The sequence below is a fragment of the Lampris incognitus genome, chromosome 3 (assembly GCF_029633865.1).
Source record: "Lampris incognitus isolate fLamInc1 chromosome 3, fLamInc1.hap2, whole genome shotgun sequence".
In the NCBI taxonomy this organism is placed as follows: Eukaryota; Metazoa; Chordata; class Actinopteri; order Lampriformes; family Lampridae; genus Lampris; species Lampris incognitus.
In genome coordinates, this window is record NC_079213.1 from 76,564,623 (window position 1) to 76,578,884 (window position 14,262).

General features: G+C 40.9%; 1 protein-coding gene across 4 annotated transcripts in view; it reads left to right on the forward strand.

Annotated features, from left to right (window-relative positions):
* Positions 1–14,262, forward strand: part of lpp (LIM domain containing preferred translocation partner in lipoma) — a 210,677-nt gene that overhangs the window by 181,980 nt on the left and 14,435 nt on the right. For all 4 annotated transcript variants that reach the window (XM_056276295.1, XM_056276294.1, XM_056276298.1 and 1 more), the window contains one exon: positions 4,805–4,974. In XM_056276295.1, the coding sequence (XP_056132270.1) occupies positions 4,805–4,974 (170 nt within the window). The remainder of the gene's footprint in view (positions 1–4,804; positions 4,975–14,262) is intronic.

Genomic DNA, 14,262 nt, shown 5'->3' on the forward strand with positions numbered 1-14,262 from the left:
GGCGATTCCGTAACCAGAAGTCACACTCCTAATGTGCTCAGATAAACTTGCTCTCTACTGTCGAGCACCCTGCGACCTATTGTTTATGTCCATAATTGAGTGTAAACAAGTTATCACAACTTCGTACCTTTTATTTGTTCCCTTTTTAAAACTTGTCAAAATGAATTAATGTTGCACTTTGTTTTTCATTAGGGGATGAAAAACACTTACTGAAGCTGACCAAGATAATTTGCCAGAGCTAAAATTGTATTAACAGGGTTTTTTCCCCCCATCCCTTCTCACATTGTTGTGCAGTTGTCACTGAAAACAACATATGCACCCCTTGCTTGTGTTTCTGTCATCATATCTACCAGATATTTTAATCCAAGCAGAAAACTTTTTTGAAGTCCTGAAATGGATTTTGTGGTTCTTTTATTAGTTTTGGATACAAGCTACAATCGCTGGCTTTGCCTTTGGGTTTTGCAAGGGTTGCACCAGCAGAATTGTATTCTTTAGTAACATAGTGTGAAAAGTTTTGGTCCCCCCACAAAAAAAAAGTTCCTTGCGATCCTTCTTTACATGCACGATCTTTGATTTCCGACGATGTAAGATCAAATTGAGCCGCAAGTGTGCTCCCTCTCCGCCTTTCATGCTGCTTCAATATCACGGCGTGAAAAAACAAAGAAGGAGAAGACTGAGGGAAATCTGAAGCGTTCTGCCACTCAACATCCCCCATTCCCAAACAACAGCGTCTCACTGCCACTACAAATACATTAGAAATCAATTATTTATGGAACAGAGTCAGGGCCTCTTTAATCTTTTCCTTTTATCCAATTAAATTGTCTAACCATTCTAAGCCCCCACATCTCACAGAGAATGTGCTCCTTTTTTTTTTTAGAAATTCTCTCTTCAGTCCTCCTTTTTGACTTTCGATGTAACAGAGAAGAGACACTTCTGAGGATGGAAGAATAAAAGGAAAGAAAGTGTGTAAAGTGTAAATGAATCCCCCCCCCACCTCGTCACCATTGCATTGGTTATACAGGAACTATTTGAAGTTTTGATATTAAGACTCGGGTTCCATTTCCCTGCGCAGAGGGACACTGGTGAATGGTGGGGCCTTTCATGATTCCTTTTTTGCCCAGCTGAAATAGTTCGAAAGTATTTGGGATCATCTCCACGGGGGTAAATATGATGTTGCTGCGATTGCTACCCTGTATTATTCAAGAAGTCATTGAAGTAGGGTCTCGAAATTGAAAATGCTTACTTCAAGTGCAGTTGCATGAAATTATTGATGTGAAGAATTGTAAAAGAGCCGCAACTTCTCTCTATTGTTATGTACTATGCTTTTGAAATAATGGAATTTTTAGAGACCCTCAAACAAGCATAAATCCAGTGGAGCTTCAGTATTTTTCAGAAGCAAATGTATAATGCTTGATGTATCACTTTTGTTTTGGCATAATCACACAATCTGGAAACATACTGTATGTAGGCTTGTGTATAATCCATCATCGTTTTATTCATATATTACAAGATTATGCACAGTGTATTTTGGCCATGTCTGTAAATGATCATTTCACGGTTATCTCAATAATATACACCCCCCATCTAACTGGTGAACCACAAGATCTTGTCAAGGTTTGAGTCCAATATTAAGGCTTCATTTTAGACCTTGGAACAGAAAGTCTAATACAGTAAAATCTCCTTTCTTCCACAGAGACACAAGTCTGAATGTGTATGTTCCACACATTGTATCCGTCTTCAACCGTGTCTAGTGATCTTTTCTTTTGGGGACTAGTTTAGGGAAAAAATTAGAGGTAGTAAGGACAACTGATGACAGCCTCCAATTTGATGTAAAGGCTTGTTGTGTGATGACATGAATTTGGCATGTGGGTTGCTAAGTTGTGCATGCTCAGTGGCACAAGATGTCTGTGGGTGCAATGAACATGTCTGTGTGTATGTATGTACTCGTCAACATGTGTGGTGCGTCTGGTGCAAACAAAGCTTGGCGTTGCCATTGTGTGAGCACGTACATACGAGTGAGCAGGCGTGCATGTGCACACATGCATGCGTTGGAGTATAACTGGGTACACACAGCCTTGCACAAATAGCTCCTGAGGGCTGTTGCGATCACAGACCGCCAAAAGGAAAAGGATTTCCGAGAGGTTTCCTTCTCGCTATTTAAAGTGGGAGCCCTGTGGGACATGTTTGGCATTCTCATCCACTCACAGAAGATGGCCTGAGATCTGAAGCCACTAACAGGCTCGGTATGCTCTCTCTCTCTCTCTCTCTCTCTCTCTCTCTCTCTCTCTCTCTCTCTCTATCTCGCTCTCTCTCCTCTCTCTCTCTCTCTCTCTCTCTCTCTCTCTCTCTCTCTCTCTCTCTCTCTCTCTCTCTCTCTCTCTCTCTCTCTCTCTCTCTCTCTCTCTCTCTCCCCCCCCCCCCCCCCCCGGCTCTCTCTGAAGTGATTACCCTGCTTGTGATTCCACTGACACCCACATGTCCCCCCGAGACATGCCTTCGCTAGTTTGTTTAATCTGCCTCCCTGTACAGTAGGTAACACAGCCATAATTGAGGTATGGATAGAGCAGTGGGAACAGATGAAACCAGATAGCAGGTTTTATGTAAACTTGTGTGCACCATAGGTCACCTTGGATGGCAGCGCTTGGTTAAATAGGTGTATGTTGCTGCAAGAAAAATGCTACAAAGTTGCTGGTGAAAGATGTTAAAATGTAGTCTGTCAGTCCTTTGTTATGTTAATTTGGGCCCCTTAGAAATTGACAAACAATGAATCCCATGATTACAGTTTTATTGCCTCCAACTCACAAATACTAATTTTCCAGAAAGGCATTAGAAACCGAGCTAGCTAAGTTTTTAATCACTCATTTTTAAAACTTTTTCCTCAGTTTGCAATGAGACTGGTGATAAGATAATTGGAGTTGTCAGAGATTAGAATACCATTAGTGAGCCTTCCAGTCAAGCAGATATTTGATCTCAACAACATATAACTTCCAAAAGTTCTGCTGATACCTGAGACAGATTCAACTTAACACTCTGTTGATTGTGATATGAAAACGGCAAATGAAACTGTGTAAATGCAAGCATCTGATACTGTATCTCCTCCGGTTAATGTCTCGCCTCTGTCTGTAACATGCTTGAACTACTCTGTTCAGAACATACTGAGTGCCAATCATCACCAAATCAGCCTTAGATGAAGCAAAAAATGAAAAAGAACAAAAAATGATCCACTGAACTAAACTTAAATTAATTCAATGTATCACACTTCCTTTGCAAGATTGTATCTGTCTTCAGATGTGTAAAAAATAAAATATTCTCAGATATCTTTTTAAGCCCTATTATTGTACGATACCACTAATTAAATCCACAGTGTTATTAATTGGGTTGAAGATAAGTTGCATTGAGTTGAGGACATCTTAAACTCAATTAAAGATATCTTCAACTCAATTAAAGATATCCAAATGCCATGTCCCGCAATATGCAATCAGGCTCTTTCTGGCGCAATAATATCAGTTCACTTGTGCCCCTAACAAAAAGACAGAGCTGTGCTTCTAAACTTTTCTTTTTCATCATTAAACGCTTGACTTTTTGAAACAGATGTCATCCATGTCACACTTTTGTGACGTGTATAGTTTCTTTAATGTGGCATAATTATAGTATTTAATCCATCCTTATCAACCCTTTGGAATAAAAATGAGGATTATGCAGCTCCAAGGTTTGAAAGTATAAGCCTACTATTTAACTGCACCTTATTCACATATCACTAGCTGACCATATTGCTCACTTGCAATAATTATGGTGACCAGAATACAGCCACACACATAGTGATGATGAATAATGTAGATATTTATTCATATTTTATCTTTTTTTTTTGTACTCAAAGGGTATGACCCAAAAGTCAGAATACAGAAAGTCCTCTTTCAGATGCCAGTAGCTAAGAATTTGAAGTGCTCTTGATTTTTTTTTTTTTTTGCTTTAGCATGGATAAAAATTAGCTCTTTTTTTTTTTTTGGTCATTGCTAATTGTCAATTATGATTTATCTGCTGATGTTAAAAGCTTTTGTTCAGGGCGCCCTGGTGATGTGGCGGTCAAATGTGTTGCCTACCAACACGGGGCTCGCCGGATCGAATCCTGGCGTTACCTCTGGCTTAGTCGGGCGTCCCTACAGACACAATTGGCTGCGTCTGCGGGTGGGAAGCCGGATGTGGGTATGTGTCCTGGTCGCTGCACTAGCGCCTCCTCTGGTCGGTTGGGGTGTTTGTTCAAGGGGGAGGTGGAACTGGGGGGAATAGCTTGATCCTCCCACGCACTACCTCCCCCTGGCGAAACTCCTCACTGTTGTGTGAAAAGAAGCGGTTGGTGACTCCACATTTCTCGGAGGAGGCATGTGGTAGTCTGCAGCGACCGGGTCGGCTCGGAAGAGTGGGGTAATTGGCCTGATACAACTTGGGCGAAAAGGGGAGAGAAAAAAAAGTGTGCATCTCTCATGTTTGACAAAGCCTGTTTAACTTTTGAATGAGATGAATCCCAGGTATGAGAGTGTCTCTGTAGTCCTACAAGTGGTGCCACTCACAGCCATGTTGCAAGATACTTTGGTTGGGGCCTGTAGTTTTGTATCGTCAAATAGTCTGATACTGCAGGGAAATATTACCTAACTTTAGGTGAGACACCCTGCACTCCACAGGGACAACTAAAGCAGCTGTTTGGATAAGGTGGTTTAGTCATTTCACTGTTACATGTCATGTGATCATAAATATCTGTGGATATTGCGAGGCTGCACTCACGCTCTCCTTTTCTTACGATCCTCAGGGCGCTGCGCCAGCTGCGGTGAGAATGTAGTGGGTGAAGGCACCGGCTGCACTGCCATGGACCAGGTCTTCCATGTTGACTGCTTCATTTGCATGACCTGCAGCACCAAGCTGCGTGGCAAGCCCTTCTATGCAGTGGAGAAGAAGGCCTACTGTGAGCCCTGCTACATTGTAAGTCACACCTGCCAGCCCCACATCCACAGTACTTGTCTTATCGCCTCACTTAGGCATGCCCTCGCCCAGGTGTTGAGGGTTGAAATTATTCCTCATGTTTCAAATCTGCACATTTAAAAGTTGTCATGGCTGCTTTCATTGCCCCTTTTATGTTGGGAAGTTTTAGGATTTTATAAATTGCTTATTCTTTTGGGATGTTTCTTGATTGCTTCTGTGAATTGGAAAAAATGAAATGGTGAAGAATGGATTTTTCTTTTCTCACAAGCAGAAAATTCAGTGTACCGATTCATAACTTTATCCGGAGGTACATCTGATTAGCAGACAGACACAGTTGAAATGCACTTGAGATATTGAGCGAGTATCAAAATCACATCAGAAAATAAAATGGCATGAATTCCCTTTGTGAATCAGATAACAAATAATAGGCTTTTCTCTTCTCTGTTCATGCCCCTAAATGTCCAAAACCAAAATCCTTTTATAAAACACTTCACTCTTTTAATGTTGAACATTACCAGACACAGAATGATGGTTTAAGATCCAATAAGCTACCTTAACTTATTCTGGGGTTGGGAAGTTTGCTTAAAGTTGGCAAACTTTTTGATCTACATTCTCAGCTAGTTATTGTTAAACAGCCATGAAAAATGTTGCTCACACACTATTGTACAGATGGACCAGTCATCACTCCAGCCTGTGAGTAGCTCCCTAGCAAAATAACTTTAACATCAATGCATTCACTCCAGCAGATGAAACATGACACACTGGCCTGTATGTTCATATCACACCGCCTACAGTACATGCAAATCACCAGGGTTTTTCTGCTGACCTACGGAGACAGATAAGAGCCAGACTTAAACAAATGATGTCAGGCTATTTGCCTTTTTAACACACGTTCTACTTCCCAGATCTTAGATAAGAAGCTTTTGAAGATAGAAAGATTGCATTAGGTAGCATGTGCTGATGCAGCTCACTAGTTAACCAAGAGTTTATGGATTCAATTTGGGATCATAATAACCAGGGCAACTGAAAATGAGGAAGAAGAAAAAACAAGTGATCTATCACTCAATATCCAACTGTATCCTTGTTTTGTTGACTCTGAAGTAATATTTAGAATATTGTCTGTAACAAACTAATTTTGATGGACATTAGCCCACTTCATGACTATGACTATAATGACAGCACTATAATGAGAATCTGATCTGTGAAAATTAACTCCATGTGATTTCAGGCCAAACTACGGCACAATTTTGTGATGTTAATTCTTGTTGCTTGCCTCATTGCTTATAGGTATTAACACATATTTCTAGTCATTTTTCCCCCATTATATTATTTACCAGACCTGATGCAGACTTTTCTCTCGAAGTCTTAAAGCCAATCCATGTGGCATTACGGTGGCAGGCCATCTCCTAAATCATCTCTCTTCAGAGGCACTCACAGTGATTGTGGTTGTCTTGTCTGGAAGTTCTCCAACTCTGATACATGCACTAAAGAGGAACGGGATAATTTAAGAACTTTATTTATGCATTTCATCAGCATAAATGTTCTTCTGGCACAAGATCAAAAGGATGGGGGAAATCTGAATTTCTTAATGAAAGTAATTTCTTCTTCTTTTATTCCCATCCTCAGGGTCATACGCCTCTGTACGATTAGAGAATGAACGTGAGATTTAGGTCTCCAAAGAGACATATCATATCCCAATGAGAAAAAGGAAAACTTCAAGTTAGGCTCCAAGTCCGTCAGTCTAGGAATCTCTAAGAGCAAATGAACATTAATAATGTATTATTTATTTGTTTATTCACTTTCAATTCCCATACAGTACAACTCTCTTCAGGCTATGGATAGTACAATCACAATTAATTGTATCACTGTTGAATGGCCTATTACACTGGCTGCTCACTACATCCAATAAAACAGGCTTCCTGATAGAGACTAATAGGCTACCTGTTTTTCATCTTGTCAGAATCTCCTTACATTCTGATTGTAAGCATGAAACATTATTTAAACCAAGTTATTTAACAGTGAGTTCACACTGATCGCTACATCTTTATAATTTGCATTCTTTATTAATTACTCACACCACTTCAATGATTGACTTTAATCAATGCCATATATACATGTAGATGATGCAAAACAATCAATTTAGATGTTTTGTTTTGTTTTTGTTTTTTTGCACAAAAGAGGTTTGGCTGTTTAGCTCTTTACAAATTATGATAGTACTTTATGATACTGTCATCATTAACACAGCACTAATTGATTTACCATCAGTTTTAGTCATGAACAATATCTTTTTACAATCCCTGGGTAGGGCCTGATTTACTACTAAAGCGGTATCCTGAAAATGTAAATCATCTATAGAATATATCTGTGACTATATGCAAAATATAGGAAACTCCCAGTTAAGAATTACATGAATATAGTTTGTACCCTACTGCAGTTGCCATCCAGTAATGTTCCAGACATCTATCAGGGTAGACGCTCAACTTTCATATCTCTAGGCAAGGTATTTACATATTTGGAGGAACAATACTGGCATTTATGTTGGTGGGTCCTACATCCTCCTCTAGGTGACTTTCACTATTCAAACCACTGAACTGGATATCACTGATTCCTTTCAGTAATGTACAGGAACTTGCTCAAATCTGTAATCTTCACCAACGCACTTCCTAATTCTATACCTTCCTATCTCTCTGTCATCCAACCTCAATCACACAACTGGCCCACAAATTGGAGGGCAGCAATCAGCCATTGTCTTCTCCACTTCCCTGGTTTTCCTCCACGGAAGATATCTGACTGCCTCTTTGAATACAGCGTGATGGAGATAAACACCACAGACGCTCAATTAACATCCCGTTTTGCATGAAGTGGTTTCTAATCGTGTTAATGTGACAACAGTGTCAGGCCACCATTGTTTTGATTTTTTTTTTCCCTGCCTGATGTAAAGCAATAGCCTAGGGTGTTCCACAGTCTGCTCAGACCCCCTTCCCATGTTTACACACCTAATGAGATTGTAAGTGGGCATGTGTGCGATTATCACTGAGTGAGCTGCTAAATCAAAGGGCCCGTCTTATAACAGGCGGCTGTCCAATCTAAATTTTAGCCTCATATTCTTTACCAATCATTTTCCAAGAAAATGTACAGTAACCCTGGCCATAAATTTGGGGTGAGTTGGAACACAAGGGCATTTGCAAATACACAATGCTGGATAGCAGCGCCATTCAGCAATGTTTGCTACCTTTATTCCTTGTTAATTGAGTCACTCAGTGAGGAGTTTGAATGCATGTGAGGGTGCAGAAAGTTCAAAGCGTGAGGTTTTTTTTTTTGTTTTCTTTTTTTTGCATTCTGAAGGGATGCACATTCAGACAAAGGCTGCTGAGAGAAGCAATTTGAGATGTAAAACATTTAGATAGAATGTTCCACTTCACAGGGAAAGCGCATTAATTCGCCTGGTTGAGAGTACACTCAATGTACACTCATTGTGGGATGCCTCTGCTGCTGCTGTCAACTCACCAGTCAGAGACAATATTATAATTATGGCCAGGTAGGTGGTTAGTGTAATGCTCAGCAGCATGTGGATAGTTTGGGCTAAAATAGACGTTATTGAAAACTAACTTGGGCCAGTTTGACAAAGGTATTCATATACTGTGATACACTGTTACTGTTGTAATGAATTTTAACACTAACTGATTCACGAGTTGGAAGGTCATGTCACACTTTATTCACTGGCTTGAATTGGCTTGCCTTAGTAAAATATTCATAATTACATTGAAATTGAATGTAAACTGACTGATTAAACAGGGAAGATGGAACATATAGGCTGCATCCTCAACATATTTAATTGTGCTACAGGCAGCACTTGATGCAAATCATGTGACTCGGCGTTTTGCTTCAGTGCCGGCATATGTTTGGCTTTAGGCTGCGTGTCCACCAGAGACCTGTGAAGAAGCGCTTGCTGTATTTTTATGTTGTTTTTTGTGGAAAGGTTGCACTTTGAGTGCTCTCAACCAAATGCAGGGACCTGACCTCTTTTGAGCAGCTCATCAATGTCATTTCTAGTTCCACCCAGCAGTAAGGATGAAAGAGAGGTGGGACCAGAAAGGAAACAAGACAAAGTCAAAACCTAGTAGATATGGCTGGACCATGCATGATCAATGTTCAAAATTGTGTCCAATTTGTTACAGCGATAGTAAGTGGTAGTGTCTATAATGTGAATTCCTTGATATTAAATGTTCATCTGCAATTTTATGTAGTGGTACCAGTAATACTTGCTGTAAAAGTGTACTGAAGTAGCACATTCACGACATGGTTAAGCTACGTTCAAGTAAAAAAAAAAGTAAAATAAAGAAGATATAAATACAGTTGCAAGAACAATACTTTCCATTCAAATCTTGGGATATTTGATTTGAAAGAGTATAAGAGCTCATTTATGCTCAATGTTAAATACATATACGGACGGAGCCTTTTGTCCGTACTCTGCGTTCCATTCGTCCGTATTTCTGCACGTTTTCTGGGAGCCTGCGGATCCGTACAAATGGAGCAGTACCACCGGAAATACCAGAGGAAATCGTGGGGGCAGTGTTGCGCAGTGTAGTTAATAGATCAGGCGCGACCAGCCGGTAACACGCAACAAAGAAGACGAAGAAATGGCGGAACTTTTTGAGGGAGGGCTGTGCGAAAGTATTGGAAATGACATTCGTCGTCAATTTCTCTCATAGGTAAAATCAGGGAGAGGAATTCTCCGTCCACATGCCGTGACTTATTTAATGGCCGCACAGACCACCGCCGTCTACTACGCTGCCTCTTTTTTAACAGATACATGGCCATGCGCTCATCCACCGTCGCCATGTTTGCGCTCTTCTACTTTTCGTGTGAATTTCCGGCAGCCTAGACACCTTACCTCTGAACTCGGAAGTGAACTGTGAATTTAACTCTGAGCTGTCCCCTAGTGGATGTATTGCTTAACAACTATGCCAACGTAAAACACGGATGGGAAGTATGTGGGCAGTAACGTTGAAAACATTTAAAACGGACGTATCTATGTATCTAGTTACGTACGTAAAGGGAGCATAAATTAGCCTTTTAATATACCTAGTCTAATTACCTAACTATAATGTCCCCCTCTTCTTACATGTTTCTACCTGCGGATGTGTCTCGTTTTTCTAAGACTATTGCCAGGCGAATTCACAAATGGATTGCGGCCACTGACATCACCATGAATTTCGCATCACTTGCAACCGCTATCTGCCCCTGCTCAAGGCCCTGTTCACAATAGATATTGCACTAATGATATTACAGCGCAAACACGCCTATAAAGTTTTGCAGCCGAGTGCAATCTGCCTTTGTTTTGCATCTGATTGCAATTATCTGTGGCAAAATACAAAATGGTGGCTTTGCGCCAAGGACACGGTAGGCAGGTTCAATGTCTTGATGTCATCAAATATAGCAAGAATTGTTAGACCTGGGAACCGTCATCAGCGAATGGTTTTGGTCTCAGTTAAATCAAAAAGTTATATTTTCCTTCAAAATATCCACTCACGATTACGCCTGGCATGATGCCTTCGCCTGACTACGATCACTGCTGCCATGATCACTGGAAAGTCTGGGCATCAGTTACCGCCAACTCTCTGAAGACGCTTATAATTTTCACTCTAACTGCATGTGGCTATTAATGCTGGTGTTTGTGAATTTGACTTTTTTTTGTAATGAGGCTCATTTCCATAGAAAGGGGCCAATTTTGAGCTATGTATGCATAGTACCTAATATAAATACATGCAAATAGCACCAGAGCACCAAGACGCCATTTGCTTAGCAGCACAGTGAGGGGTGCATGTCACCCCTTTGCGGGCGCTTTGAAAATTGCAGTTTCTTTTTGGATTATTTGTGCATGTTTACTGACCGCAAAAACTGCGCAACCATTTTGGGAATTCGCCAGAAAGTGTTTTGTCAGAGTGATTATTTGGGGTTATTTGACTGTGCACTCTCCCTCATGCCTCTCGGCACTCGTTGACAGTTCATGTCACTTCAGTGACGTTGTTGGTCACCTGATTCAGTGGCCCAATCATGTCAAACATGATCACTCAGTCGGTCAGCAACATTTGCCATTTGTAGGGCTGGCCCGCCGGCCAGTTCATCCAGAAATTATGGATCCATTTGAGAGGGACTTACCCTCCACAGAGATGGACTAGCTGATCGTAAGTATGTGGATGGTTGCGTCCCTCTCCATGTGCGTGAGTTTCTTTGCACCTAAGAAACTCTGCCCTACCCCAATTCTTGATTTGTTGCCATCATAATTAGTCATCGTTTAAGTGTATGCAGGCACACACTGCAATGACTTGGGTATTGTAATAATGAACTATCAAAAGCTTGGCTGCCCAGCAGCCTAGAAATACATGGTTTAAATATTAATTAACAGGGGAATGAGTTTGCTTATTGTTTTTTTTTTTAATCAAGCCGCACTTCTCTGGGTGGATTCATTATTATTTCTTCTGGTTTGTAAAATGGTGGAATGCACATTATTCTTAGTTTGTCGTTTTGACATATATCAGTGCTACTGTATATCTACTTCCAAAAAATCAGCTTTGGCATGCGTTTACACCTCACCATGAATATTTAGTAGCATAAAGTTCTCCATGGCTTGAAACAATGTGGACATCAGCCCATACTGCATTGTAGTCAAGTTCCAATTGGCAAACTCTCATGTCACAAATTATTAATGTTTTTCAATTCATGACACTTCTCATGCTGTCCTTGTAACAATATTATGAGTCAGTGGTCGATATATTTCCCATGACAAGCAAGTGTGTGGATATCCGTGACATAGAATAGATTTTTTCACCTACAGAAGGTGAAACAGGAGCCATTACACAGCGATTCCAACTTGTGGAGAGTTCAAGAAAGAATTTTCATACACAGTAGGATTTTAGAAACTGACATCAAAATAGTAGTCTTAGAAATTAGTCATTTTCCCTTTCCTCTCACTTTAGGAGGCCCACTTGTAAGGAGAAGTATGTAGTACCCCCTACTTAATGATGGTGAAAGCAACAGGAACCTTCATCTTGCTGATAGCCTGAGCTGGTCTTTGAAGAAGTTTTGCATTGGGATGCTGCGGTGCTAAGGTTAATTGCTTACAGAGGGTGTCGTACTTGCCGTTCAGAGGTCATTCCCATGCTGTCTATATCTGCACTGCCTCCTCTTTTGCTGCAAAGCTGTGATCAAATTCCACAGCATAGTTGTTACTCTTTTCAGAATATTTTTATTGAATTTTTACCAAAAATAAACAGCGTTGGGCACATATTCCACAATGCTGCACATCAATGTACAGAACAAGCAAAAACAAACAAAACCCTGTGGCAGTGACAGTGGTAACAGTGATAAAGTGAAACAGCCCTTCCCTCTCTCCCCCATGTCCCCACTGCCTGTCCCCCCACCCCCCTGATTATCTGGAATAATTCTAAGGCACAATGTCTAGGAGAAAAAAAGTAAATAATATAGCTATTTCCATGGAGTCAGGAATTGTTTTTCATGTCAGGGGCCGAGTTAAAATGAATATCATGCGTATACTGTTTGGGTATTATGAAAGTATGTTAAAAAGGGTTCCCAAGTTTTATAGAATTTTTCCTCTGAGCCACTGACTGAGAATCGCAGCATCTCTAATTTGAGACAGGACATTATGTGTCAAAGCCACTGACTAAGTGTGGGCAGGGCAGCATCCTTCCATTTGAGCAAAATTGCGTGCCTGGCCAAGAGCAAAGCAAAGTCCACCATGCGGCGCGCCGCAGATGTCAGATGAGAGTCATCTCCATCAGTAATGCCAAACAGAGCAATAAGAGGGTCTGGGTCTAGGTTTTGTTTTGAAATTTTAGATTGGGTATGAAAGACATCTTTCCAGAATTTTGGTAAGTGAGGGCACAGCCAGTACATATGGATCAAGGTAGCATCGCTGTTTTTGCATTTGTCGCAAGTGGGGGCGATATCAGGGTAGATGCTAGACAATTTAACCTTGGGCAACAGCATAGCTGTTTAATTGCTGACTGGAAATCCTAATTTATATTGATTTTTTTTAAACTGTGTACATTAGGTGCCTTTCCCTTAAGGTAATGGGATGTTAAGCAGAGCCTGTCAGTCTGCTAAACTGAGACATACATTGGCTGCAGACAGTGCCCAGGCTTCTGTCTTGGCAGAATCACATGCCCACTGTCCTGTTTATCCCATCACTTACATTGAATCACAGATTATTAGAAGTGCTGCCTGTTTAAATGTAATAACACTATCACGAGTAACACAAGGTCATGGCAAAACCTCTTGTTTTGCAGTGAAAGAACGGCAGTATTAAAGAAATAGGGATTTGCCCACATAAAAAACCTTAATCTACTCCTGTCTCTTTTGAAAGAGTTTCAGCGAGATCACCAAGGTCATGGAAACCAAGTTCTTTGAACGTAATTATTTTCATTATCTGGTGTTATACTGTAGCTCAGCTATTTAAAATAAATGGCTTTTGGTCTCAATGGCGAAGCTCCCCAAATAATTCCCAATCTGGTATTGTAAAAGAGGAAGTGCACATCATGAGGCCTGACCTGTCAGTCACCAGGAGAAGATCATGATTGGCAGTGTGACTCATGTCTGTTGGCCTGTCCTGTTTAATCTTAAATGAGTAATATTGCAGTTTGACTGACTGGTCGCCTGTTTCCATTGCCCTCTTTGTCTCTCTTGACTTCACATCAGAATACCTTTCTTTTGCATCACAAATTTTCTGATCCAGCACTTAGAATCCAGTCTCAATGCAAACTGTTCATATGAATTGTAATGACAGCAACATCTGGTGCACCGCTGTAGAGAAGGGTCTTTTGTGACACAGCACTGTTAGAGGCCAGTGTTGAACACTAGCTACCAGTGCACTGCAATGCATTTAGAATCCAACATAGAAAGAAGAAAATAAATCATCTTTCTTCCAAATGATGTAGATAATAGCAAATATTAATCCAGATTCAATCCCCTAACTGTGTGTGATTTTTGTATGAACTATATTAGATGTGTCTGAATTATTTGGGTGGCACAGTGGTGTAGGGGTTAGCACGGTCGCCTTCGAGGCCAGGGTAGTCCAACCTTGGAGGTTGTCCTCTGTGTGGAGTTTGCATGTTCTCCTCGTGTCTGCGTGGGTTTCCTCCCACAGTCCAAAGACATGTAGGTCAGGTGAATCGGCCGTACTAAATTGTCCCTAGGTGTGTGTGTGTGTGTGTGCCCTGTGATGGTCTGGCGACCTGGCCACAGTGTCTCCCCGCCTGCAGTTTGGAT